The sequence below is a fragment of the Fukomys damarensis genome, unplaced genomic scaffold (genome assembly GCF_012274545.1).
Source record: "Fukomys damarensis isolate Sample0158 unplaced genomic scaffold, DMR_v1.0_HiC HiC_scaffold_27, whole genome shotgun sequence".
In the NCBI taxonomy this organism is placed as follows: Eukaryota; Metazoa; Chordata; class Mammalia; order Rodentia; family Bathyergidae; genus Fukomys; species Fukomys damarensis.
In genome coordinates this window covers 35,229,448-35,257,135 of record NW_022900939.1, presented here as the reverse complement: position 1 = coordinate 35,257,135, position 27,688 = coordinate 35,229,448, and the positions used below count along the sequence as shown (strand labels likewise).

Genomic DNA, 27,688 nt, shown 5'->3' with positions numbered 1-27,688 from the left:
TTAAAGACAGGGTCTCACTATGTAGTTGAGACTGACCTGGAACTCACTATGTAGCCCAGGCTGGTCTCAAACTCACAGCGATCCTCCTGCCTCAGCCTCCCAAGTGCTGGGATTACAGGCGCACGCCATCACGCCCGGCCTTATTAGTCCTTTAATATCCTGGATACTCACCCCTATCGGCGATATGATTTACAGACATTTTTCTCCCTTTTCATGAGTTGTTTTTCACTCTGCTGGTTGTGTTCCTTGATACATGGAAGTTTTAAAATTTGACCAAGTAAAATTTATCTATTTTTTTCTTTTGCTTGTGCTTTTGGTGTTGCATCCAAGAAATAATTGCCCAATTCAACATCATGAAGCATCTCTCCACATTTTTTTGAGTTTTATAGCGTTAGTTCTCATATGTTGATTGAGATAATTTTTCTGTATATGGTAAAGTAAGGGTCTGACTTTAGTCTTTTGCATGTGGATATCTGGTTTTCCCACTGCTATTTGTTGAAAATACTCTCCCCCATCGAGTGGATGATAACCATGTAGAAAACCATTTGACGACATATTCAAGGGATTATTTATGGGATCTCTATTCTGTTCTATTCCTCTATATGTCTAGCTTTATGACAGTGCCATGCCATTTTGATTAGTATAGTTTTGTCATAAGTTTTGGAATCAGAAGAATGAAACCTCTAACTTTGTTCTTCTGCAAGATTGATTTAGCTGGACTGGGATTTGGTTCAGTGGTTCCACTGCCTGCCTCACAAGCACAAGGACCCAAGTTCAATCCCTGGTACCAAAAAAAAAAAATGATTTAGTTATTCATGATCTCTTGAGATTCCATATAAATTTTAGAGTCTGTCTATTTCTACAAAAAAAATCATTGAGATTTTGAGTGTTTTACTTTTAAAAGCAAGTTGCTACAGTGACCATAAAAGCAAATTTTAACATGATAAATAGCTACTGATAACTTAGTAAAAGATTTCCAGTGGATGATATCTGTTTTAGTTATTTTCCTCAACACTGGGACAAAATGTAGGACCTACAACTTAAAGCAGGTGAGGTTTATTTTGGTTAAGGTTTTTAGTTCCTAGGTGGCTGGCTCCAAGGCAGGAAGGCGTGGAAGGGCCGCAGAGGAAAAGCTGCTCACCTCATGGCCATCACAGCAGAGGAGGCTGGGAAGGAGATGCACCTTCCCCATCACTGCCCCACTGACCTCTGTGCCCCACCTCCTCACCGCAAATGGGCTGCAGCATCTCCTGATTCAGTCACCTTCACAAGGGGTTCAGGGTCCTATTTCTGGAGCGGAGACTAAGTTCCAGGACTGTGAGGAGGGAGGCAGAGCATCTGCTCAACATCCGTGCACACTGGCACCCTCTGAGATGCGCTCTGCGGTCCTCTGCTCCGTGGCTGACCAAAGTCCGGCCCCCACTCTGTCCTCCCGCCAGCCCTGCCTCGGTTATTCCTCCTATTTCCAGGGCTGGGAGAACCTGAGTGTGGAGTAGGACCCCGCGTGATCGCGGGAGATCAACCGTAGAACGTACTCTGGGTGGGTGATTGGACCTCTGGATTCGAGTTCCTCTGTTTCCCTACAAACTGTCCGTCCCAGAGTTTCCGTCCGCGGGACCCCGAGGCAGGGCGCACACGTCCTGGCCGCGATCGGGGCTGTGAGTTCGAGTCCCAGGCTGACGACTGGGGAGCAGGAGCTCGGCCTCTCTGCCTCCCCGCAGCACAGCGCGACCCAGAGCAGAAGGCCCGCGGCTGCAAGCCGAGCTCCACCGATGATTACTTTCTGCTGCAGGAGACCTGGCCGTTCACACAGCGTCCGCTGTCGTCATCTGTGGAATTCTCCACTGGGACTCTCCGGGCTACCAGGAGAGAACGGTCCATCTTGCTGCCGTGTTGTAGAAGATAAAGCAACTCAACCCGAGAAACTTAGCTAGTCTCTAATGATTAAGAAATATAGTTTTAGGCCGCTGTTATACAACTGTAATCGTATAATTATCTAATATATTATACAATTGTGGAGGAAAATTCTTCCAGACAGACCAAAAGTCAAATTTTCAGCTCCAGTGGCCTCTTAAATTAACCCATGTCTGACTGCTCTCCTTGTACGCTGTATTGCTAATGACATTAACTTTGCTTTCTAACATTCAGGAGAAAATGTGTTTAATTTCTGTAAGAGTAACTAATAACATTATAAATTCCATTTTTTCTTTTAATCCATTTATAATATTAGTATTTATGTAACTAGGGTAAGTCGTATAATGCAATTTGTATGAGATTTAAAGATAGTCCATTTCCTGTTTCAACATTCTGGTGAAATGTACTGTTGCTTCTTTTTGGTTTACATATTTTCTTTTTAGAATAAACTTAAGAAGAACAAAGTGTCTTCTGAACTGTAGACGAAACTGTCAGATGAAAGAGAGAAGGGGATGACAAGATGTAATTGTTTAGATCTTCTGAGCAAGGATAAGTAGCTAAGGTTGTTCTGAGATTCTCAGTGTATCCCTCTCTGACTTCACATCATTTAATTTTACTTTTTAAAAAAATTGTAGCAAATATTTATTGAGTGCCTATCTTGTGGCAGGCACTCGCTGAGTCCTCTCCGAAGCCTAAGGAAACAGACAAGTAAACTAACCAATTACCTTCTGTAAATAGATACAGAGCAATTGAGTCCCCGGGCTGGGGAAGCGTTCACAGAAGGGATCTGTGCAATCTTCCAGAACCATCTCTTTTAGGGCTCCTTGCCCACCGCAGCAGTGGAGGCCATATTTAATTGGTTAACTAAATAATAGGAAGGCATGGCCGAGTTTGGGATCTGTGTCATTTTGATTCTTTCATAAGCAGAGGAGCAGATTGATTTTTACCTCAAGGTAGATTCCTCTTGAAAGTCAACATCTCTTGGTGGGAATGCACAGTTTCAAGGGCTGCATGTCATTAGGCAGAGGCAGGCGTCCTCTCAGCCCAGGGGAGGGACCACCGTGCCCGGGGCTGTGGTGGCATGGCTAGGAGTCTATCCCAAACTGTCTGCCTCCAGGAATTTTTTTTGTCTGTATTTTTTCCTAAACACTAAAATTGTATTAAATATTCTGGGGTGAGAAAAGGTAAGTAACAGTAAAAGTAACCAAGTTATAGTTAGGAGTCAGAAGTTCTGGTGTTCTATTGAGCAGTAGGGTGGCTATACGTTTTTTAAAATGTAGTATAAATTCCAAAAAATCTTTAAAAAATGATTTTGAATATTTCCACAAGAAAATGATAAATGTGCAGGAAGACAGATGTTTACCCCGATTTGAACATTACATAACATATACATGTATTGACCTCTCAATGGTACCCCATAAATAAGAACATTTTTATGTCTATGAGAAACGAATAACTTGTGTTAACGTTCTGCAAACATTTTGAGCTACTTGGCACTGACCTCAAGCCTTTCAGTAAGCCCAGGGCTGCAGCAGAAGGCACCAGTTCTCCTCAGGATCCAATTGCCAGGTCATAGATCCCCCTTGTAGAAGTTTAGAAAGAGCTATGGCTGCAGGGCATAAGAACGGAGCATTCTTTCCTACTCATTATGGTTTTCTTTTTTCAAATATTGAAAAATTCATCAAGTTTAAATACAGTGAAAATTATCACCAGGCAAAATAATCAATAACGGCATTTTTCCTTTCAAGAAGGCTGTTTTAAAATTTCAATTCCTGGGCCAGGGATGTAGCTCAGTGGCACCGTGCCTGCCTGGCAAGCACAAAGTCCAGAGTTCAATCCCCTGTACTGGGAACAAAATAAAATAAAATAAAATTCAGCTCCTGTGCTTAGCAAGACTGTTTGTGGTTGCCCCACTACATGTAGAGATATTATGGGATATGGAACATCCAGGCTCCTTCTCACTCAGTATTTTCCACAGGGTGATCGAGGTGTTTCGGTTTGCCTGGGGCTGTCCCTGGTTTTCAAAAGTCCGGCTTCCCAGGACTCTGCTCCCCTTATTTCAGGCAAACTGTGACAGTTGGTGGCCCTCGTTTGTCCATAACTGGGGAGCACTTCCCACCGTCCCAAAGGACTCTCCTGGTGTAGGCTGCTGATCTGAACTGACCATACTTGTCTGGCAAAGCAAGGTCGGTGAGACCGGTGACCCGGGGAATTGGATGCTGTTGCCAAGAACCCTGAACTACCCCTAAGACCATTTGAGCGCTGTTTATGCTGAACTGGCCTATCTGTCCTGCACCAGTGCTTTCCAATGGTCGCTGTGCCTTAGAGCCACTTGCAGAGATATTTCAAAATACAGTTCTTGGATTGTACCGACAGATCTGCGGGTTCGGAATCTGTGCCTTTCCTACAGCGCATGGATGATGTTCCCATCACTCAAGTCTGACCACGTCCCTATCCTGCTTAAAAAGTTCAAAGCTTCACTCTGCCCTGTGACAAACTCATTATATGATTTCCAGGGCTTTGTGTGAGTTCATCACTCACAGCGTCTCACTCCGTGGATCTACATCTACTTGGCCTTTGCAGACTGTCTCCCTTGGCCTGAAACCCTCTCCTTTTACCTCATCCTTTCTTTCTCCGGTCAGGTACCCCTTGTGAGACTCCAGATTGCTTCGCCAGGACACCTCCTCTGTTCGCTCAGATTCAAGCCAGGTGTTCTAGCTGAACTTCTTGGCTCCCTGTGTTTCCTCCCTTATTAAGTCACATTACAAATGCCTTTCAGTTGTCTCTATCTCTCCAGATTTGAATTCCGGAGGGTGCAGTTATGTCTCTAATAATAAATACAATGCATCACACAAAGTAAACATGTGTAAGTATTTCAGTGAATGATTGGATTCAGCCTCCTTCTGAACCTATTTTTATTTTGTCTCCCCTGGCCCCTGCTTTCCCAACAAAGCCCGGATGCCCTCCCTGGACTTTCTAAAATGAATCACTTGCTCACCTTTGGCCTTGGCCCTCGCAGAGCGGCTCTTTGCTGCCCCCACATGTTTGGAATAAGCTCCTTACAAGGCCAAAGGATGACCCTTTGCTCTACTGGGTCTTCACAGACAGAGGAGCTGGGTTGGGTGAAGGGGACGTGTCCGTTCCTGTGCCCCGATCTCTGACTTGTTCTCCCAATCAGCAAGAGTAGACAAATCACACATTTTCACTGTCTCTTCTTTCAGCTCTCTTCCTGCCCTTGGATAGAAGAAGGCAGCTTGGCTAGAGAGTCCTCTTCAAAGCATTCTGCTGTCTGGGTCATCTCCCTGGTCTCTGTAGGGGCTTCCCCAAATCCCAGAACTTGCCTTTGATTAAAATTTTGTGTGAAAATAAGGTTTAAAGGTGCCAAGCTTTCTTGAGATTGAAATTGTATTATTTTGTAGAGAAATTAACGAGTTTCTCAAAGTGGAAACATGAAATGGTTTTATTTTAAAAATGCATCTTTCTTACAGAGATTGAATTGTATGTTTGGAATAACGGTCACATAGTCATCTTCACTAATCCATTGATTAAAAAGACAATATTAATTATTGATGTACTGTTTTAAACTATGTAAAGGACAGGCATGTAAAGACAATATTGTTATCCCTTCCATGATTATTATTGTTGCAGTTTAAAAGCCTGTGGTAAGTTCATGCTGAATAGTGTGGTTCTAAATAAATAATGCATATTTGTTAGACTCTCTACCTTTGGCAGTTAGAGTCCAGGACCATGATGATGAACTTTTTAGAGCTTTCAACGATAATAGACAGCCGGCTGCCATGGGCTCACCATCGTGGTCTGGGACACTTCAACTAAGAACAAACATGTGGGCTATGCCGCACATTACAGTTAGTATGGTGGAGTTTTAGTGAGAGGTAATATGTGTTTTATGTCAGTGTAAATAGTAGAAGCTATCTTTTAAGGGAATCAGAAAGATTTGATCAAAAAGATAAATACCAATGATATTTACATAGGTTTAAATGTAATAGCTTAAAGTATTTAACTGAAAGAACTACCTGTTTATGGTTTCCAAAGCATCTTACTTGTGTCATGCTATTAGAACCTAACAAAGTCCCTGTGAAGGAGAGGTGTTAGCCTCTCTATTTTACAGGAAATAGAGTCAAGGAGATTAAATAACATTTAGAAACAAGCTGTTTTGGTCTTAAAACTCCTTTGGAAAAAATATAAGAGCAAATTTCAAATTGTAAAATGTATAGACCATTAAGCCTTCTGAGTCTTAGATTTTATATTTGGTGAGGGAAAATGTATCTTATAAAATTCCTTTTCTTCCTGTATGCCTAAAGTCATTGCACGATGGAAACCCAACGGGAACTACATGGTTACCACTGATTTACTCTACTGTGCCCACGGGCTATAGCACTCGTTTTATATCTGAGCCCATGCTCACAATGATCCTGTAAGAAAGTTAATATGATCCTATTTCATAGATGATAAAATTAGGTCAAAGCATTGTTAGCAACTTGCATAAAATACACAACATAGCTATGATTAGAAACGAATTCCGTGTCTCTTTAAACATGGGCTTATTCTACCAGACCATGATGTGATTATGTGCACATTTTAATTCAAATTTTGTTTGCCTGAAAGCTGTAAGATTCATTGGGGTTCTTTTATGCTCAGGGCATGTAAATGTGTATTCACTAGTAGTGCAGATTCTACTCTGTTACCAGTTACACTGGAAAGCCGCTTTCTGATTACTTTTATCCATACTAAGAGACAAATACTTATTTCACTGCTTTCATATACAAGTAGTTCTGCTGTGATTCCTTCAGCTGTCCATCTAGAATGACTAATCTAGAATAAATGTCAGTGAGAAAACCTATATTCCCTACACCACCTGGTTGTTCATACATTTTCCCACCTTAGTGGCAGTTCTACCTATGGATTCATATCCTGAAAGACATCAAGGCAATGCCTAGAGGTTATAGTATAATCTTGCGACATTTGGTTTTTATATCATCCTTTGTTAGATCCCGGGGCATGGCTTATGTACAGCCAGAATGATGCTTTTTCAGCATCACACACATGAAATAGAAAACTACTAAACCATTTCTTTTGTCTCGTCTGTGTGAAATAGAAACAATGAAGTATTTCTTCTTTCATAATGAAAATACAACTTTGGGCTGGGGATTTAGCTCAGTGATTCTGCTGCTTGCCTCGCAAGCACAAGGTCCTGAGTTCAATCCCAGGTACCAAAAAGAAAAGAAACTACAACTTTGTACCTTTAAATAATCATTCTAAAAAGTTCAAAAATACATATCAACAAAAAGGAGGATAAAAAAATAGCCCTTAATCTTACTACCAAAAATTTTAGTGTTTATCCTTTTGGTGTTTCAGAAGTCTTTTTAATTGTCAAAGTACTATCTGGTCAAATCTGTTTTCTAAGCTTCTACAATGATTTCTTTTCTGAAGAATTTGAGTTCTGATTTTATTCTTTTTTTTTTTTAACATATCCACTGTAATATTGTTTTAGAAAGTAGGGGAGTAGAACGTGTAACATATTTATATTTTACTTTGAATCACCATCTCAATTTATTATAGAAATGCCAATAAATTCTCCGGTATTGTTTTTAATTTCAACTTTTTCAAACAACGGTATATTTTATGTCTTTGTAGTTGACATGTTAAAATGGGAGTCTTAGAAAACAGCTCTTACTCCCTCTGCTTCAGAGATGAGGAAAAAGACAATGGTTTGTTGTGGAGACTTCCAGATGGGCAACATTCTGTTACCACCATTTTTTCACTTTCAGATGTGACTTGCGGTCTGGGATTTGGCTCAGTGGTTCTGCTGCCTGCCTTGGAGCGCAAAGACCCGAGTTCGATTCCCAGTACCAAAAACAAAACAAAACAAACAGATGTGTTTAGAAATTTTTCCTCCTTCTCATTCCATAAATTAGTAAATTTTCAGTTTCTTCTTTCCAGATAGTTTGGTCAAAATAGAAGGTTGACCTCAGGTGTGACATGACGTAAAGAAGAAAGGATGTAGCACAATTCTAAAGACAGTTAAAAAGGGGGACAGGATTTAGTTCAGCAGTTCCACTACCTGCTTGGAAGCACAAGGTCCTGAGTTTGATGCCCAGTACAAAAAAAGAGAAAAGCACTTGCAGCAAAATAGAAAAGGTTAGATCAGATAATGCTACACATCTGCATTCACATTCAATTTAGTAGCTCTGGGGCCTGGGATTTAGCTCAGTGGTTCCACTGCCTACCTTATAAGTGCAAGGACCTGAGTTCGATCCCTGGTATCAAACAAACAAACAAACAAACAATTTAGTAGCTCTGTGTCTTAACTGATTAGTGTGTTAGTAACAAAATGCCCGGGACTGGGTACTTTATAAGGAAAGACAATGCATTCAGCTGACAGTTTTGGAGGCTGAAGGAACCAAAGTGGTTGACTATTGGCTGCACCACAGCATGGTGGACGGCACCATGGCAGAAGAGTGTGTGAGAGGGAGGGAGCAAGCTGTCATAGGATGAGAGGAAGTCAGAGAGACCCAGGAACCAGCTTGTTCTTTTGTACAGCTTGCTCTCTCGGGGACTAGCCAGGATTCTGGGAGAAATGCACCAGCCTCTTCTGAGAAGATCACCAAGGATCTCATTACCTTCCACTGGGTCTCAGCTCTTAAAGTTCTACCACCCTTCCTATCCACAACGGGAACCCAGCTCCCTGCACATGAACCCTTGGGAGTCACACTCACACCTGGCAGTGGGCACAGTCATCTCAACCCTGGAATCACCTGGGACTTCGAAAAGATACCAGTGTAGGAGTCCTTCTCCCAGAGATTTGGGTGCAGATGCCTGGGCATTTGGATTTTTTAGGATTCCTCAGGAGACTCCAGGTAGCCAGGGTTGAGAACTACTTCTTTAGAAGGTGTGTGCCTGTGTTCACGTGTGTGAGCTGTGAACTTAGGAACCCTTCCTTCCTTGAGGCCAGTAGTGCTGTATACATTTTGAGGCTCCTTTGGTTCAGGACCACCATATACCCTGATTTGGGTACGTAGCTTCTTGATTAAGCAGCTACCCTTTCCTAACTTGCACAAAGACATCATGCAGATGGGCTTAACTCTAAGACAATGCCGAGGTCTTTTCATCTGCACAGAGACACATCACCTTGCATTAACCTATCTTCTGTCCGTAACCATTTTCTACCATCCCATATCACTAGGTCCTTCAAAATTCATATTTTCTATTTTTATTTTGAAACAAGCACGTGTATATGTGGCAGTGATGCTGAAATATGCAAATTTCAGTTCATGGATGTCTCAGAAATAAAGCAGCCCGTACCTATCTGGAATTAGAGGAATTTGGAGACTGAAAATGCAATAAATCAGGAAACCTCAAGACACGTATCTGGTCACATGGTGAATATAGTAACTCTGGTTGCTCTCTTGTGTAGGCAGCAATCATAATGATCCAGATTTATTGTTTCAGACCCACAGTTAGCATTAATACAGGAGAAAATTCTATTCCACTGTCACAGGCTGAAACTCTGTTCCCAGCCAGTTTGTTCTTTAGTACACGTTGGAATGAAGTCAGAATACATAAGCCATCACCATTGCGGGAAAAACAGCTCCGGGAGTACATTTAACAAATGTCAGCTCCATCATGACTGGAAACAGCATCACACCTAATCAGTAAAAAACACATCCAGATGTATTTGCATTATATGATGAGGACCAATGATAAAACCTACAATCACACGGTTTTCTCCACAGCTTTGGCAAGATCTTGGTTGTGCTGAGAAATTAAAATAACAGGCATAATCCCACCAACCTGACTCACACAGGCGCAGTCTGGATGTTTGTTAAAAGAGTAAAATTTCACTTTTGGGGTGAATACGTTAGATTACAAAGCCTAGGCCAGCATGGTGTGAGTTCACAGCTATGTGTTTCTGTGCAAAATGAATTATATGAGAAACAGGAAGTCACTAATAAGGACACTTGTTGATTACACATGGACTTATAGCTGACTATAATAAACACGGAGCTGTAGAATGGATGGAGCGTGGTTTTCCTTTAAACCAGATTTCGATACAGCTTTGAAAGCATGAATAGAAAAGTAGACAATTTTGCATTGTCATTGAGCTCATGTGCACTGAAACTGGTTAGGAATCCCAGGACCAGCTCTCTTCTGCCCTCTCCCAAATCATTGCTACTCAGATCAAGCAATTTTTATGTGGTTAATATTAGCACAAACCCTTTTCTATGTGTCTGCTTCCTAGCAACCCGCAGCAGAATATCTGCTTGCCAATCTGCTGTTGGTAAAAAATAAGAGCAGAAAACTCAGTGAATTTGCCAATAGCCCTGGAGAGGTGGGGATCGATTCGATAATCCCCAGGTCAGTTTTGTGAGCCCCGTGTGTGATGTAGATGACGAATTATTTGACCTTGCCGCACTTTCTACCACAGGCCAGAGAGGATGTGATCCACATGCTGAAGACAGAGAAAACCAAGCCCGAGGTTCTGGAAGCTCATTATGGATCTGCAGAGCCGGAGAAAGTGCTTCGGGTCCTGCACCGAGATGCCATTCTGGCCCAAGAGAAGTCCATAGGCGAAGACGTCTATGAGAAGCCCATCTCTGAGGTAAAATCCGACCCAAGTCTCCTTAGAAGGAAACAATGGAGAGGTAGCTGCCTGTGCCTGCAGTTTAGCCTTTCTTTCCAAAGGCAAAATGTTTACAGCGTATTTCTATAGTATGAAAATATAAATAATGAAAGGGCTACAGTGGACAAGTATCCATGGTAATTTCCGATCCTTAAATATGATTCAAGCGTGAAGAAATATGTTTTTCCATTTGATTATGATCCTTCCACTCTCTTGCAGTGCACTTTTGTTTTACCCTCCAGGAAATAATGAGTGTAAAAATTTGAAGTGCATATCAGTTTTAACGTTGAGTTGTCAGAATTATTACCAAATTGGTAGCTTGCAGTTAAACTGATTTTGTTTTTTATATTTATGGTTCTAAAGCCACTCTTTTCTAGTATCTTAAAGACTGTCACAATTTAAAAGTTTTTATGTGAGTAGCTAAAATACAATAATTGAGGAAAAATCCCAGTGAAACGTTTGGGACAATGTTTTAAGATGAAAAGAATTCTATTAGGGCTATATTTAATCATTTTTATACAAGATTGTGTTAGGAACTAGGGACTGTTGTTGTTATTTACCCATGCTACCACATTCTAAAACCCTCACATTGTCACAGAAGTTCGATGCCAAACTAGGATACAGTTTATGTATCTAGCCATGTTGATTCTTCAAAATTCATGTAAAGATGCGTAGCTACAATTAGTATTATTAATGAAAAATATAGAAATTAAAAGTTGAAGTCGCCTATTATAAATTTTTTATTCATTAAGTTTATTGGTACATTTCAGGTGTACACTATGATGGCATTCATCATTGGGAATTTGTACCTTTACATGATATATCTTGGTCTTAGTTTTTCCCCATTCCCCTGCCCTCCCTTCAACCCCTACACCCTCCCTATTTACAAAGACTTTGTTTCCGTTTTTTTTCCTTTTCTCATATTTATTCCTCCCCTCTTTTCTTTCCCCTACCCCTCCCATTTCCCCCTCACACCTTTTCTTTCTGTTTCTATTGTACAGTTTGATCCTTACTTGCACTTTCATTTTCTCACACCAGAGAAACTATTCGGTATTTACACGTGTGTCCTATTTATTTCACTTAAGGGTATTGCTTCAATGTGCATCCATTTAGCTATAAATGTCTCTACTTTCTCACTCTTTATGGCTGAGTAGTACTCTTCTATTTTATTTTTAAAAAACAAACCAAAATTTCTTTATCCAGTCTCCAATTGATGGGCAACTGGGCAATTTCCAAGTTTTAACTATTACAATCTGTGCCTCTATGAACATGAGTGCACTTATCGCTGTGGTATGATTCTTTTAATTCTTTTGGGAAGATACCCAGCAGAAGAATAGCTGGGTCAAATGGGACCTCTAATCCTAGTTCTTTGAGGTATCTCCATACTGATTTCCACAGTGGTTGCAGCAGTCTGCACTCCCACCAACAATGGAGAAGCAATCCTTTTCCCCCACAACCCTACCAGTATTTGTTATTAGTTGATTTATTGATAGCAGCTATTCTTTCTGGGGTGAGGTGGAATCTCAGCACTGTTTTCATTTGAACCTCTGGAATGACCAGTGTCTGAGAAATGTCCATTCATTTCAGATGCCCATTTCTGGACTGAATCTTTAAATTTGAGAGGTCTGATTTTTTAAGTTCTTTGCATATTCTAGATAGTAGATCTTTGTCTGAGGAACAGCTGGTAAAATTTTTTCCCCACATTGTGGTTGTCTCTTCACATTGTTGATGGTTTTTCTTGCTGTGCAGAAGTGTTTTAGTAAGATGAGATCCCAGTTGTTGATTCTTTGTGCTAGATCAGATGTGACAGATTTTGTTCACGAAATCTTTTCCTACACCAATATCCTCAAGAGTTCTACCTAACCTCTCTTCCAGCCATTTTAGTGTTTCTCTTTTAATATTTAGATTTTTGATCTGTTTCAATTTTAGTTTAGTGCATGGTGAGAGATACTGGCCTAGTAGGAAGAACCAATATAGTGAAAATGTCCATACTTGTAAAATTGCCACATAGTCAATGCAACACAATTGAAATTCCAATCACATACTTCACAGAACTTGAGAAAACAATCCAAAAATTGATTTGGAACAAGAAGAGACCTAGAATATCAAAAGCAGTTCTAGGCAACATAGATAAGGTAAGGAGTATCACAATCTCCAACTTGAAACTATACTACAAAGCTACTGTGATAAAAATAGCATGTTACTGGGTTGGAGATGTAGCTCAGTGGTGCCGAGCATGCCTTACAAGGACAAGGTCCTGAATTTGATCCAAACCTGATACCAAGAAAAACACACACAGGAAAACCCCAGCATGATACTTGCAAGGAAACAGACCCGAGGACCAGTGGAACAGATTAGAAGATGCAGGAACAACTCCAGACATATTCAGCCACCTCATCTTTGACAAAGGAGCCAAACATCCTCACTGGAGGAAAAAGAGCCTTTTTAATAAATGGTGTTGGAAAAATTGGGTTTCAACTTGCCAAAGAGTAAAGCCTATTACAAATTTAACTTAATTTCCATCAAACCTGTGGGACAGCTCAGTTGGACAGATCTGAGACAAGGTCTCATTTAGATAGTATTCAAAATGGACTGCTGCTTCCATAATTTTCTTATTTATGCAGCAAGGGTGAACTGGAGGTCTAGTCTCATCTTTTTCTAAAATATTGAGATGATTATGTGGCAGAAAGCAGTCAGCAGGATGGGTCCACTTCCATGTCTGGGAGCTACTACCGCTAGCTGTGTATGGCCTTCTGCAGACCACATAAGCTCTTTAAAGACTCAGATTGCTCATGTGTGAGGTGGGAGAAACCACTCTCTACACCTCATGGGTAGTTGTAAGGTTTAAATGGAACAATGCCTAGTGCATAGCAAAGGCACAGGCTACATACTCCAAACATGTTAGCTGTTAGTGTTTGCTGGGATTCAAGGATGACAATTGTTCGTGCTTCTGAATGTGGAAAGATTTGAGGAGAAAAAAAGACACAGAGAAGTAAAAAATATAGTAAAAAATCTGGATTGGACACCTCGACTTGGATAAATGGACTCATTAGGGCTCCTTGATACTTTTCTCCCATGGAGAGAGCTTGGGAAGACTCCCGAAGGGAGGGGCAGGTCTGCAGAGCAGACACACTTACCCAGCCTCCCCCCCTCCCCGTGAGTTCTGTGGATGGTCTGCAGAAAGGAGCTTCTGAACTGCTTTCAGAAGGTGGGCCTGCCCCGCTATTCCTCCTATGGACGGAGGAGCAGAGCAGAAGTATTCATTTGTTCGGGGATTGGTAAGCTTCTTTGTTTCTTTCACCTCTCAACAAGAGCCATCTTCCCCTGGGGAGAAGTGAGCGAGAAGGGAGAGCGAAAGACAGACAGCCCCGTGCCCAGTACTGCAAATGAAAGCCTATCTTGTGGGAGAAGCAGAACAATGGGGAAATGGTTTGCTTTCACCATCTACAGATTTTGATCTCTTAATCCTTTGGTGTTAGCAATCAAGTTCTCGTTACGCAAGAGCAGTCTTACTTCCAAGTTCACGAATTGGGAACCCCAGTACATCAAAGTCCCATGAGGTTCCATGAGCAAGTAGTCTAGCTCTTGTTCCTAAAAGCCATATTGCCTCAAGCCCCCAAATCACTGCTCATTATCATTTCCACACCAAATTAGGCCCAGCTAGGTTTTCCAGTGGAATTCATCAGAGGTTAAGCAGTGGACCCATTACCATGGACACCTTTCCTCTGAGGAGAGGCTAAATAGCAAATATTAAATCCTTCGAACTTTCTTGTATACTAATGTCCAGAATACCATAGGTCATAATTCTTAACCAAAATTCCAAGGAAAACCAAAAGGTGGGTTTCTTACCTTCTAATTTCTTATTCTGCTTGACCTCAGCCTGGGGGATCTAAGTTGGTTGGCAAGTGTTTTTGTTTTCCCCTTCAGTAAAATGAGCTGGCCTCATTAGCATTTCGCAGTGATGTTAATATATCCTAAATTCCCCATATCCTTTAAAAAATAATCCAAAGATTTATTAGGACACATAATTATCATAGTACCAATTCATACTCATAAATTTAAATATATATAATAAAGTCCCCCTGCTCCAAGATCAATTTATTTCAAGCGGCATTACATTGACCCTAGTACCCAGTATAACACAGGTCTATGTTACTCTTACCAAGATCAAAGCAGGGGCTTGGGCTCCTTTGAGGAGAGGATAGAGAACGTCTTCCACTACAGTAAGTACTGGACAGTTGGAGCAGGTGTTCACATCAGAGAGCCTGTTACCATCAAAAGCTTAGTAATGACCAGAAGTTTTATACCCCAGGTCAGCCAGAGGGGTCTGTTTGCAGGCACTGTCTTGGCCTTCAGTGAGTGACATTTCAAACATGACTGTCTTTTGGCAAAGTCTTGGGACTTGTAGGGCTGAGCTCCTCAAGGATTAGCTCTTATTTTAGGTGCTCTCATTTTCCACTTGTATATTCAAGACCGCTTGAATCCTATGTTTTCTCAGCTTCTATGCACAAGCTTAAGCAATCTTTTTCTTTGAAAAGCGGCTCTTCTGAAACCTGTTGAACTTGGGCCCAGTACTTGAGAGCTGAGTACTATGCTTCTTGAGCACTGAGTCTTCTCTCTGGCTTTGTTTTTGTTTTTGAAACAGAGCCTTGCTCTGTAGTCCAGGCTGGTCTTAAACTTATTATGCGGGCATAATCCTCCTGACTCAGCCACCCCAGTACACTACCACTTCTGGCAAGCCTTCCCTCGTATTCGCATTTTCTAATCTTTCAATAGCCTATCCTGTTCAGGCAACAAAAATACTTCTCACCACTGCAATGCTTCCTGCCGTAGGAAGGCTCAACTGAGTTGCTTTTGTTTGTTTACTGTTGGCATTTTAACCATCTCCTTCGAGTGCTCTCCATTCCTATCTTACGGATCTTAGAGCATTTTTAGTTCTGCTTCTGTTTCCCTTTGTTTTCGGGCCTGACCTTTATTTTCCAATATAACTTCCATATTCTTACTGTGTGGTCTCCCTCCGTGAGAGATGCCAGATCGCATGATCAAGGTGTTCAGAGTTGGCCAAGACCATTTGCTTAACACAAATTGTGCCTGCTCTTGTGTCCTTGATGTGGATGCCTTTCGTGAAGGGCCCTTTTTCTCTCCTAGTGCATCCGTGTTTAGACTTCTCTGCTGTTTTCCTGCATGTATTCCCTTTTGTGTCCTCTTTCCTTCAAACCCTCTGTCCCAAAGCTTCTTGTGCATATTCAGTTAGGCCCTGAGCAATACCAATACCTCTGCTTAAAATAGCTGACACCCTGGAACTCACCAAAGAGGGCTTTGAATATCTTATTCTCATCTTCCCAGATTGTTTTTCTTCAAGTGGCGCATATTTTATATAGTTGCTTTGAAAAGCTGTTGTAATCTTCAAGGGAAAGATCCCTTTCTAATCTCATGAAGGACTGGAGCTCTGCGGTGTGCTCCTCAGGTGTTTCCTGGGTCCTGGCTCCCCTTTCTGGGGTTCATGCTGCTCTGTACTCTGCACCCTCTCCCCATTCTAATTAAAACACCTACCTTTTTTCTGGCCCCATCATTGTTAGCACTGAGACCCATTTCCTTTTTCTGCCTTTAAGGCTTTGTATTTCTTCTTAAATTGATTTCTGTCTTCCTGAATTCCTGAAGGTAACAGAGCTAAGGCCATGGCCTGAACCATGATCCTTTTACCTAAACATACTGAAATTGTTTCCCATCTCCAGGCCTTGCACTGCTCTGACAACTTGATTCATTAGAGTAAGATTTCCAGGTACTCTCTCTCCTTAGGAAAAATTTGGCCTTTGGCTTTATGATGATCTCATTCGATTTTCCTTTACTTCTATCCAAGTGGACATTATGCTTCCAAAGCAATTGATGTCCATTCCATTTTCACTGTTCATAAATAAAAGCCATTCCTCTGCATTGAACCACAGTGTGGATCCTGAGCAGCAAAATCCAGATACACAATATATAATGATTCATGAATCTCTCTCTGATCTGCAGAGTTTTGGATAAGCCACAGAGAGCCAAGAGGATAGGCCACCTTGTCTCTCTTGTAGGAGAGTGATATATGAGTGGTTCCAAATAAAATAGCAACAAATAGCATCTGGTGTGTCTGATCTACTGCTACCAGTGTAAGTTCTGACACAGAGAATTTAAATTAAAAGCTAAACCCTTACACTAATGCCTCTGCAGTTTAAAGTTTGGGTCTGAGTCCTGTTTGAGAGGCTTGGTGTCTACCCCATTGCTTCAGCAGTATAGGCACTGAGACAGAAACATGGCCTTCCTGATAATGTGATGCTGGGTGGGCCAATCTGGGTCCAGAGTGCATCATCCACAGCGAAGCCTGCTGCAGGGGCCTCACCCAGGACCGCAGCTGCTGTGAACCCTCAGTCTCAGGGCCCATGCAGACTGAATGTATGAAGATGGAGGCTGCCTGCCACAATTCTTGATGTTTCCATCTGTCCATCTGTCTCTTTGGATTTCTCAGTCAGCCGTCCAATTAATAATACCACCTTCTTCCCTGCACAAGTGCTCGGGTGGGCTGAGAGGTACTGGGGAAAGTTGGGTCCTTCAGAGCACAGTGGCTAGGCTGAGTTACAGATGCCCAGCTTCCTGTTCCAGTCACCCTTTTCAAGAGGAGAACGGGAGGTGTGGACAAATGGATAGCAGGTGCTCTTCAGGTTCTTCCAAGGACAGAAGGTCTAGGTATTTTATGGTGATGTGGGATCAAAAAGGGGAAAAAGTCACTCTTTCCCTGTGTTTGATGATGATGTGTTAGCAGTACTAGATGAATTCCTTAAATATGGTAAAAATCACATTTGTAGAAAGTTGGGAGTGTTCTTGAGGAAACTAGTTTGCAACAGGGAGCTATTTCCATAGGACATTTCTTGTATAGGCTGTACAAATCTTTATCGGGAGATGGAGAAATGGACTTCCCCAAATCCTAATGATTTTAGATATCATCAGCTGCCAGCTAATGTGGGCTTCGCCACTGGTTCCTAAACAAAGGCAGTGGAGATGTGGGAGGAAGGTACTGAGAATGAGGGTGGCAGCTTCTCTTTTATTTTGGCCCCAGAGGTGATCCGTTTGCGATGAGTATCATACAGGAACAGAGGAACAAATCGAATCTTCTTACAACTGAAGGGGGATGATGCTGCCACTCTGAGCTGCTCCCACTGGGCCTTAGGGGATTGGTTTTTGGGTTGAGCAAGGAATTAAAATGTCTGTTTGGACTAGAGCAGCAATGGGGTGGCGGCAGGGCGGGGTGGGTGACGTGTGACCTTCCCAACTGGAGGTGCTACTACTGGCACCCGGTGTGAAGGCCAGGGATACTGCTGACCGGTCTCCACTGCAGTGAGCTCCCTAAGTAATCTGACCTAAAGCATCCCGATATCTCAATTATTTATGTGGATAATTATTTAGATCTTTAATTAGAATATGAGTTTATATTATGAATAATATAAATAGTGTAGCCTCTATAGTGCCAGAGATGAGAAAGCCCAGTGCAATGGAGATTTGGCCCAATTTAACAAGCATTTATTGGACAGCTGCTTTGTTCCAGGTACTGTGCTAAGTATGGTACTAAGGACTAAAAAGATGACCAAGGCAAGATCCCTTGAAGATCTGATATCCTGACCAAAGAAAATGGAGCAAACAACTCTGTAATAGTGTTTCCTAGACCTCTGGCAAAGCTATGTACTTGCTACAAGTTCCAAAATCTTCCCTATAGTTAGCATCTCTTGAAAGAAGAGGACTTTGGATCCCTCATATGCTTTTTCCTAGAATGTGTATAGCTTTGAGCCTTTAAAAAAGATTTTTATGCCAGGGGAGGAGTCTGGTACCTGTACATAATGAGATTTTTTTTTTTTTTTGGTACCAAGGATCGAACTCATGACCTTGTGCTTATGAGGCAGGCAGCGGAAACACTGAGCTAAATCCCTGCCCCCTACATGCCGAGATCTTAATTTTTCTGAGGTCAGGAGGGATGTTTTTCAGTTTCTTTCTTTGTGCTATCTCAATAAAACTGTGGAAGAGTTTGTTCTCCTGAAAGATTAGGAACCACGCATGCATTTACAGAAAAAGAACCAGAGGGCCAGAGGTTAAACTACAGCCTTATTGTGGCTTGTTTATGAAGTCAGTTGACAGAAAGGGCAGGGATGGCTGGAATAGTGGCGATCTCCTGGCCAGGCAAATGTAGACCACTGCCTGGAGTCCTGTGCGCCCGTGAAGTCAAATGTCTCTTCCCTGCCTTTGCTTCCTCAGCTGGACAGACTGGAGGAGAAGCAGAAGGAGACGTACCGGCGCATGCTGGAGCAGCTGCTGCTGGCGGAGAAGTGCCACCGGCGCACGGTGTACGAGCTGGAGACGGAGAAACACAAGCACTCGGACTACATGAGCAAGAGCGACGACTTCACCAACCTGCTGGAGAGGGAGCGCGAGAGGTACGCGGGCCGTGCCCGCCTCTGGCCCTCCCTGCGCTGCCGGTTCCCTTCTGACTCCTGCCCGAGCTTAGCGCGCGAATGCGTTTGGGGTGGGCACGAGTGGGCACCACGTTCCCACGAGGGAAGAAACCCAGGGAGCTTGGGTTTGAGCTTGATTAACAGAGTGTCTACATTTGAAAACCTTCCCTATGAATGGATTACCTTCTATTGGAAAACATCCACCTTTTCTCTTTGGGGTTGAAACCCACTTTTCGGGCATTTTTAAACTTAACCATCGTAAGCCAAATTTACAGTATTTATTCTTCATTCTAGTGTAGAAAAACCTCAGTGTTTGGTTTTGTACCAATGACTTGACAACTATCCAACTAGCTTTACTGTTTAAGAGCTGCATACCTTTTAAAACTCTTCATGCAAAAACAAGCCCAAACCAAATAAGACCGAATACGTTCTCGAAGGCTTCCGTGTTCTCACACCAGAACTGCCACTTGCGAAGCAGAAGCGAAAAGCTTTGTAGTTAATTCCTTTACACCCACTTTTGGGTTACTCTCTCCTTTCCCTCAGCTGACTGGTTATGTCTGTGGCTTCCACAGTCTTTGGAACCAAAGTTTCTGGACTCCAGGGACTTGAGTCTCCAGGGACTTGTCTGCTTCGAGCGTCACCGAAAGCCACTGACAAACAACTTTGTTTGGTCCAGCTTCACCATTCACTCAGTTACCAGAAAAGAGATCCAGTCTTATTGTTGTTGTTGTTGTTTGTTTGTTTTGGTTAGTTTACCACCCGGAAAAGCTTTTTTTCTGGTACTGGGGATCGAACTTGGGACCTTGTGCTTGCGAGGCAGGTAGCAGAACCACTGGGCTAAATCTCTGGCGCAGCAAAAGCTTTTATAATAAGAATAAATAAAAAAATGAAACAGAACAGGGCATATTATAAACGATTTTTTTTTTTTTGGCAAAACGTTATTGGTAATGCTCACCCAAATGTTTGTTGTTGGGTTTGGCACAGGAGACATGACAGCAGGAACAATGGCAGAAGTGTTAGACAAGTGCGGCCTGATTGCCTGGCCGCATTCTAATGCAGGATATCTAACGAGATGATCGCCCTGCAAAGAAAAATAAAGGAGGGAAGGAAGGAAGGAAAAAAGAAGGACAGAAGGAAAGAAAGATGGAAGGAAGGAAAAATGAAAAAGCATTAACGTATTGCTTATTTGTGCTTGTCTCAAGCAAGTTAAAGTTGACCAGCTTCATGTTTGAATAAACAGATGAGACTCTGGTTTGACACTTTTGAGTAGCCAATGAGATTAAATCCCACCCCTTGAGCTTCCGAGAACTTTCAACCTCAAGCTAGAGACACAGCGAACAAGGCTTCTGGGGCAATGAAGATTGGATATATCTACAATAAGTCATCTAGTTTGTTATCCCGTGTTGGAATGTGTGCAGGGAAAGGAGCAGCAACTGGTTCGATAACGACTGTTTCAAAATATCAGTGCAGGCTGAAGAGCATCTGTGAGGATTACTTTTTATCAGTTTGTAGAGCATGTTGTTCAGAAACAGGTGTCAGTCTTTACTGCAATTTCCCATGAAGCTAAGTGAATGAGGTGGCTTCTGTTCATCGCCTTGACGTGCAGGCGATGGACTGTTGATCCCGTGGTTTCTTCTTTCTTTCTCTCCAGCTTTTGTGAACTGTAAGAGTAAATGAAATAATAATGGCATGTGATAGAGAGCTTTGTTGTTCACAGAGTGCTATGACATTTGTGATACAAAGAGCCCACCCTAGATACATTTATTCACTAACTTCATGTTGGTCCTCCCCAGATGAACCATTCCAATTTTTGCCCTCTCTTTGGGGAGGTGTTCAATTTTGTTTTGACTACAGCAACCTCTCCTGAGCAAAGTACTATATCCAGAAAGTATTAAAAGTCATAAAGTAATTTTTATTAAAAAAAAATTACCTTACCAGGCTTTGGATACTTTGAGCAGTAGCACTGGGAAAAACATCAAACTTTTATGCTTTTGGTAAGAATTTAGCTGAGACCTTTGACTGTTACTCAGCTATTAAAAGCCCTTTAAAGTTCAGTGATTTTTCTTGGTGGGAGTGCGTTGGAGCTTTTCCTCCGCTCAGCACTCAGCTAAGCCCCAGGGCACACCCAGATAGACATTCCCTCTGCAGTGAGCACCCCCTGGGAGGACCTGGATGACTACTGAGGGTCCCCTGCAACCTGAGGCTTCTCTGATGACCTCCAACGCTCCCACCCCACTACCCAGCTCCCCGGCAGTGCAGCCTTTGAGGTTTTCTCAGAGGTCAGGCCTGGGGTTCTGTTGCCCATTGGAAACTGCCTGCTAAATCTGCTTTGGGTTAAATCCTCTTTTTGAAGTAAGCAGTCATAACGAGATCTGCTTATAGGAGCTGACAGGATGCTGACCCCGAGGCCATCATGGCTGGTCACCTGCAAAGAAAGCTGGGCCGCAGCTGGGAAAGGTACCGAGTCTCTGAGCCCGTGGGGGAGCCTGTTCTCTGCCGGCATCTTTGCTTTGTGCTCCTTTTCTGTTCTCCACAGAAGGCCCTGTTGGGAGCCAAACTACAGCCAGGAATGTTTCCTGGAAACCATTTCCCTTAGCATCTCCTGTGAGGTGGGAGGAAGGGACAAAGGCTGGGTGGGCACTTCTCCCCGCCCTCGCTGGGCTTGCCCAGCCCTGCCACGAGGGGACTCTGCAGTATCTCCACGCCAGGCAGCCCTTGGATGTGGTAAAGGAGTGGTGCACAGGGTGCCTCAGAGCAAGGACTCTGGCACCAGCAGCATCAGAGCTGCAGTGTCCATCTTGGACTTGCTCGGGACGAGCTCCTCACATCCTCTGGAAGAAACAAAAAGGGCAGAAAGGGACTCAGGCTTACAGGATCACCTGCTGGTTCGATAAGCACTCCAGATTCCAGTCTTTGAGCAGACAGGAAACCCAGGCTCCCACATTAGCGAAGACTTCCGAAAGCAGCCCTTCCGGGTCCCCTCAGTGGCCAGGTAGAGTCACCGAAGCCCCAGCAATTGCAAAGCTCCATCAGGATGACAGAGTGGGTTCACAAGCACAAGGAGCTGAGTTTGATTCCCCAGTACCAAAAAGAAAAAAAACAAACAAAAAACAAAAACAGACAGAGTGGGCCACCAGGCTAGCGCTGCCTTACAAATGGGTACCTTGTTCAAAAGGGGCTTGTTTCATGTGTGTGTGTGAGGGGGCTGTCCCGCCAAGTTCGTCTGTCAGCTATGAAATGGAGCTGAAAGGCAGCGTGATGGCGGGTGTGGAGCCGCGGGCAGAGCTGCAGCACAGCCATCTGCAGGAGGAAGCCTGGGGGTGCGGATAGGTGCACCCGGAGGCTGGCACTGTTCAAGGGGGAGCTAAACAATCTCCCAGCCACCTCCTTATTATTTTCCCTGACCTTGTTCTATAAGTGTAAAAACAATCGACTCAGAAATTAATTTTCACTTGTCAAGGATTCTTAAATTCATCTTGCATGAAAATTCTAGAGAGTAAGTGGCTAGAACGGGCAGCTCGTTGCTCTGCGCTCCTGTCACTCTAAGTCAGTGGGTTGTCATCATCATTTTTTGCCGTCCTGTATTGCTTATTTATCTCTATAAACAGCCCCTGATTAAAAAGCAGCAGCTTGCAAAATGTCTGGCTCACTCGGTGTGTTAATGAAAAATATGAAAATGTCTTTTAGGAAAGTTCCCTGGTCTAAATGCTGTATTCTCTTTGGTTCATATCTCAAGTGAACCTGACCTTTAAAGGCATAATTCTGAGCACATGAGATCACCTTCAGAGTGTGTACTTCATTCCCTGCCTGAGCTGCAAGACTTGTGATTTTAATCTTCAGCTTCCCCGGGGCTGCTCCAGAGAATGTCAGACTAGAGAACGGTTACAGCAGAAAATGGCCTGAGACTTAGAAAACGTGTGTGCGCCTGCGTGCGTGCGCGCATGTGTGAAAATGATGTGGGAAAGAGCTGTCTGAGTCTATCCCTGTCCATACAGACTGCGAAGCCTTGGGGTTTTATAGGCTCAGCCAGGACTACACAAATAATGACCATCATATACTATTGCTGCCAGGGTTCCAAGTGTGTGAGTTAACTTTTTCTGTTTGTTTAAGTACAAAACAACATCTCGGGAGAAATTCTTTAACCTCTGAAAAGAGACTGCAGGAGCCTGGGCAGTGGGGAAGCCTTCAAGGTCCACCGCGGTCCTGTCCCTGTGTGTCCCTTCGGTCCCACAGCCTTGCCTGCATGGGGAACGAGCAGTCAGAACCTGCTGTTTCTGAAAACTTGTTCTAATGGACAGGAATTCTTGGGGACATTCTCCTTCCACTTTGTAGGGAAAGATTCACGTCTGCTTCCTTGGCATGGTGCCCTTAAGTTTCTCGGGTTGAGTTGCTTTATCTTCTACAACACCGCAGCAAGATCGACCGTTCTCCTGGTAGCCCGGAGCGTCAGTGGAGAATCGGGTTGAGTTGCTTTATCTTCTACAACACCGCAGCAAGATCGACCGTTCTCCTGGTAGCCCGGAGAGTCCCAGTGGAGAATTCCACAGATGACGACAGCGGACGCTGTGTGAACGGCCAGGTCTCCTGCAGCAGAAAGTAATCAGCGGTGGAGCTCGGCTCGCAGCCGCGGGCCTTCTGCTCTGGGTCTCGCTGTGCTGCGGGGAGGCAGAGAGGCCGAGCTCCTGCTCCCCAGTCGTCAGCCGGCAAAGTGAAGGTGGCAAAGTACCTTCTTCCGCCTCCGGGAAGCCCTGGCTTCCGCGATGCGTGGGAGAAGCAAAGGCGCCCGGGTAATTGGCCGCGGACTCGGGCCTGGGACTCGAACTCACAGCCCCGATCGCGGCCAGGACGTGTGCGCCCTGCCTCGGGGTCCCGCGGACGGAAACTCTGGGACGGACAGTTTGTAGGGAAACAGAGGAACTCGAATCCAGAGGTCCAATCACCCACCCAGAGTACGTTCTACGGTTGATCTCCCGCGATCACGCGGGGTCCTATTCCACACTCCGGTTCTCCCAGCCCTGGAAATAGGAGGAATAACCGAGGCAGGGCTCGCGCGAGGACAGAGTGGGGGCCGGACTTTGGTCAGCCACGGAGCAGAGGACCGCAGAGCGCATCTCAGAGGGTGCCGGTGTCCACGGATGCGGAGCAGATGTTCTGCCTCCCTCCTCACAGGCCTGGAACTTAGTCTCCGCTCCAGAAATGGGACCCTGAACCTAGAATTTCTCAGGAAGCCCTGACTGCTCAGAAGTCTTCGGAATTACTAAGGGAAGCCTGACTTGAGTGAGCTTAGCCAGAATGAACTAAAATGGAGCTTTCTGCCTCCTGGTAGATTGAGAACTCATAATGGAAATTATGCATTAGAGATACAGAAAACTTCGGAAAATTGCATTTTACGGATGAGTTTGAGGCTCGCAATTATCTCCCCCTTGTCTTAGTCACTTTTTTTGTCCCGAGACAAGACAATTTGCACCAACAACTTAAAGAAAGAGAGGTTTATTTGTCTTAATGGTTTTAATCCATGGTCAGTGGTTCCAAGGTAGAACAGCGTGCTGGAGGCTGCAGGAAGCTGCTCATCTCAGAGAAAACAGGAAGCAGAGAAGGGAAAAGCAGGGCCAAGAACACACCCTTCTGGGTCACACCCGGGTGACCCATCTCCAACCAAATCCACCTCCTCGCAGTTCAGTGGGTGGATGCACTGATGGATGTGTTACTCCCGTGATCCAGTCACCTTTGACACACGAGACTTTCGGGGGCATTTCAGATCTAAACCATAACACCCCCTCATTAGTAAAATAATCCACACACGTGATAAGGAGAAATCGTGTGGCCAGCGTAGCTGGTCCCAGTGTCATGATGGTGGCTTCCAAATGCCCTGTGACCTCCAATCTGCTCTTGCCCTGGGTTGTTCTAGCTGCGTGAGGCCAACCCCTGCTCCACCTCCAGCACAGTGACAATCTTCTCTATCTCGTTTGGAAGCAGAAAAGCCACAAATTGAAATCTGCACTCTGCTATGTGTTGGTCTCTGACCTTGGGTAAATTATCTGGCTTCTCTGATTCCCGTTGATGCTTCTGTGGAATGGGTCAACTGAAGATCTATCTCACAGTTACATTCATTAGGTGATGATTATAAAGTCCCTCCGCAAGGTCTGTCACTTCCAAAAGCGATCATTTGCTTTGCCCTCTTGTGTATTAGACACTTGGAGAGAAATTGTGTAAGTTTCACTTAGTCATAATTTAGACTTTATCAAACGGCCATTTGGGAAAACATGCAACGTATTGGGAGAATAAACTATTGTTCTTTGGGGTTAATTGCTTTTGTATTTAATTGTAGGTACACTCAGGAAAACTGAAAGCCTATGATAAACATTTAGAGCAGTCAATAAGATGAATGGCAACATACAAACCTAGAAAGACTCAACATTCAAGCATCAATAGTTTTCCTACTTAAATAACAAAGTAATGCAAATTATATTAAATGTAAACTATCTGGAATAAATTTTAAAATGTGAAAGATCTACATAAAGAAACATTTTTTTGTTCTTGTTTGAGGTAGATCTCCCTATGCAGTTTAGGCTGACCTTGAATTCACTGTGTAGCCGGGTCTGGCCTTGAACTCAGAGTGATCCTCCTGCCTCAGCCTCCTAAGTGCTAAGATTACAGGTGTGCACCACCACACCCAGAAAAATAAAACAAAACAAAACTTACAGTCTACCTAGAGGAATCAAAAAGGAGAGCAATGGAAATATCATATTCTAGGACGTAGGAACAACTGGCCATATTTTAGTGAGGATCATTTAGCCTGATCTGGTTTTTATTATTTTAGGAGAACCATTGTATAACAGTCTTGGTTTATATTGGGGGAAATTTGCAAAGGGCAGATAAATCTTAATGTAGTATAAAAATTATATTTGAGGAGTAAGACATAATTATAAAATATATAGTTGGAAAATGATGACTTACTTTCTAAAAAACAAAAATTCAGACTTCTAGCCATATAAAATTTTATAAAGTAAAATATGTAGAAATGATAAACATCCTTTGGAAGAAAACTGGCTGTAGTAATTTTGCTGAGGTCATAAATTTACTACAGTGTTTCTATATAATTTCTTATATTTAAAAAGTTAATATGTTAAAAATAAGTAAAAACAAAAAAGCAATAAGATAAAGTAAAATGCTTTAAATGAGGGAGGAAAATCTGGATAGCTGTATGTAAGACTACAAATTAAGAGGTTTAAGTGCATGTATTTTTCACCAAAGTTTTGTATACTAATTAGTGGATTCCTGACCCAAATTCATTTATTTAGAAAGTCCCAAATAGATTTACCCTATAATTTTTGAATTAAAAAGTTGATCATGAGAGATACAATAAATACATGCAAATGAAAATCCAAGCCTATTTTTCACTGTAATCAGATTGCCCTCAGGAGCTTGAGCTGAGTTTTAAGAAACACAATGAAAATCATCAGCAAATAACAGAACAGGCAGCACAGCCTCAGAGTCTGTGTATGTGACACCCAGCAGGTGTGTCCTTCTTTGCAGTGGCAGATTTTTTACGGTTTCTGATCTATGAATACACTGAACCATCACTTGTAATCCAGTCAATTGTGATTGATTCTAACAGACATTTAATGTCAAAAAGTGCAATACTAAGGTCTCCTATAGTTTCTTTTAATGAATTGAGGATTAGCAAGATGCATAAATTCCAGAGAGAATAAATGAATAATAGGGATTAGTTTAATGGTGAAAATTTCCAACCCCTGAGTGGGACTTTTTGACCTCTCATTTGAAAGTAATTGGGTTGAGTTTTGAATTGAGTTAATGGATTATTTCAGCACTGTGGACAAAACAATATATTGAAAAGTAGTGAGGGAGTTATTCACTGGAATGCAAAACTCTGGGAATGGTGCTCCTAATTGGCAGCCATTTTATCACCGCAACAAACACCAGATAAATATTTTTGCACAAAGTCATGGTCAAGAAAGGAAAGTGCTGGAAAAATGTGTTGTCTCTTAGCACCAGCGTGAATGACTATGTTACTCTTATACTTTCATTTTTTTTCCAGGGTGGAAGAAGGTACTCAGATGAGCATTAGAGATCCTGGGCTCTGGGAGGGGGCTGGTACTTGGGAAGGTGGTGTTTTTCAGTGTTTGGAGGTTGCTCTTCTCTGGTTCCTTGAACACATGTACGCTCCTTTTCCAAGAATCCTTGTGTTTGGAAAGTACTTGTTGGTGCTGAAAAGTTTGAACAGAAAAGATTAATCAAAAGTTGAGTCTTTCATGCTCAATGCATAACATATTCATCTCTGGGATGTAAACCCTTAGCCAAGAAACTATTCAAATAATATTTGGGGGCTGAATGTGAGCTTCAGATGCAGGTAAAGCACAGGTCAACTTTGCTTAGTCTTAACTCATTCCTCCTAAATTCAGAAATGCTGTGCCTTAAGGATTTTCTTTATGTTTCCTCTAATAGAAGGGAGGGACACTGTGGTCTACTGAATCTCCATCATCGATTACAGTGTCACCAAATCCAAACACTTCTTCTTCTTTATTATTTTTTATTTTTATTTTATTTATTTTTTTTGAGACAGGGCTTTGCTATGTAGTACAGGCTGATCTTGAACTCACTATGTAGCAGAGGCTGGCCCTGAACTCACAGCAATCCT

At 42.9% G+C, this 27,688-nt stretch overlaps 1 protein-coding gene across 1 annotated transcript in view; it reads left to right on the top strand.

Annotated features, from left to right (window-relative positions):
- Filip1 (filamin A interacting protein 1) overlaps nt 1–27,688 on the top strand; it is a 185,159-nt gene that overhangs the window by 135,568 nt on the left and 21,903 nt on the right. The window contains exons 3-4 of the mRNA XM_033756836.1: nt 10,361–10,534; nt 18,833–19,011. Coding sequence (XP_033612727.1) covers nt 10,361–10,534; nt 18,833–19,011 — 353 coding nt within the window. The remainder of the gene's footprint in view (nt 1–10,360; nt 10,535–18,832; nt 19,012–27,688) is intronic.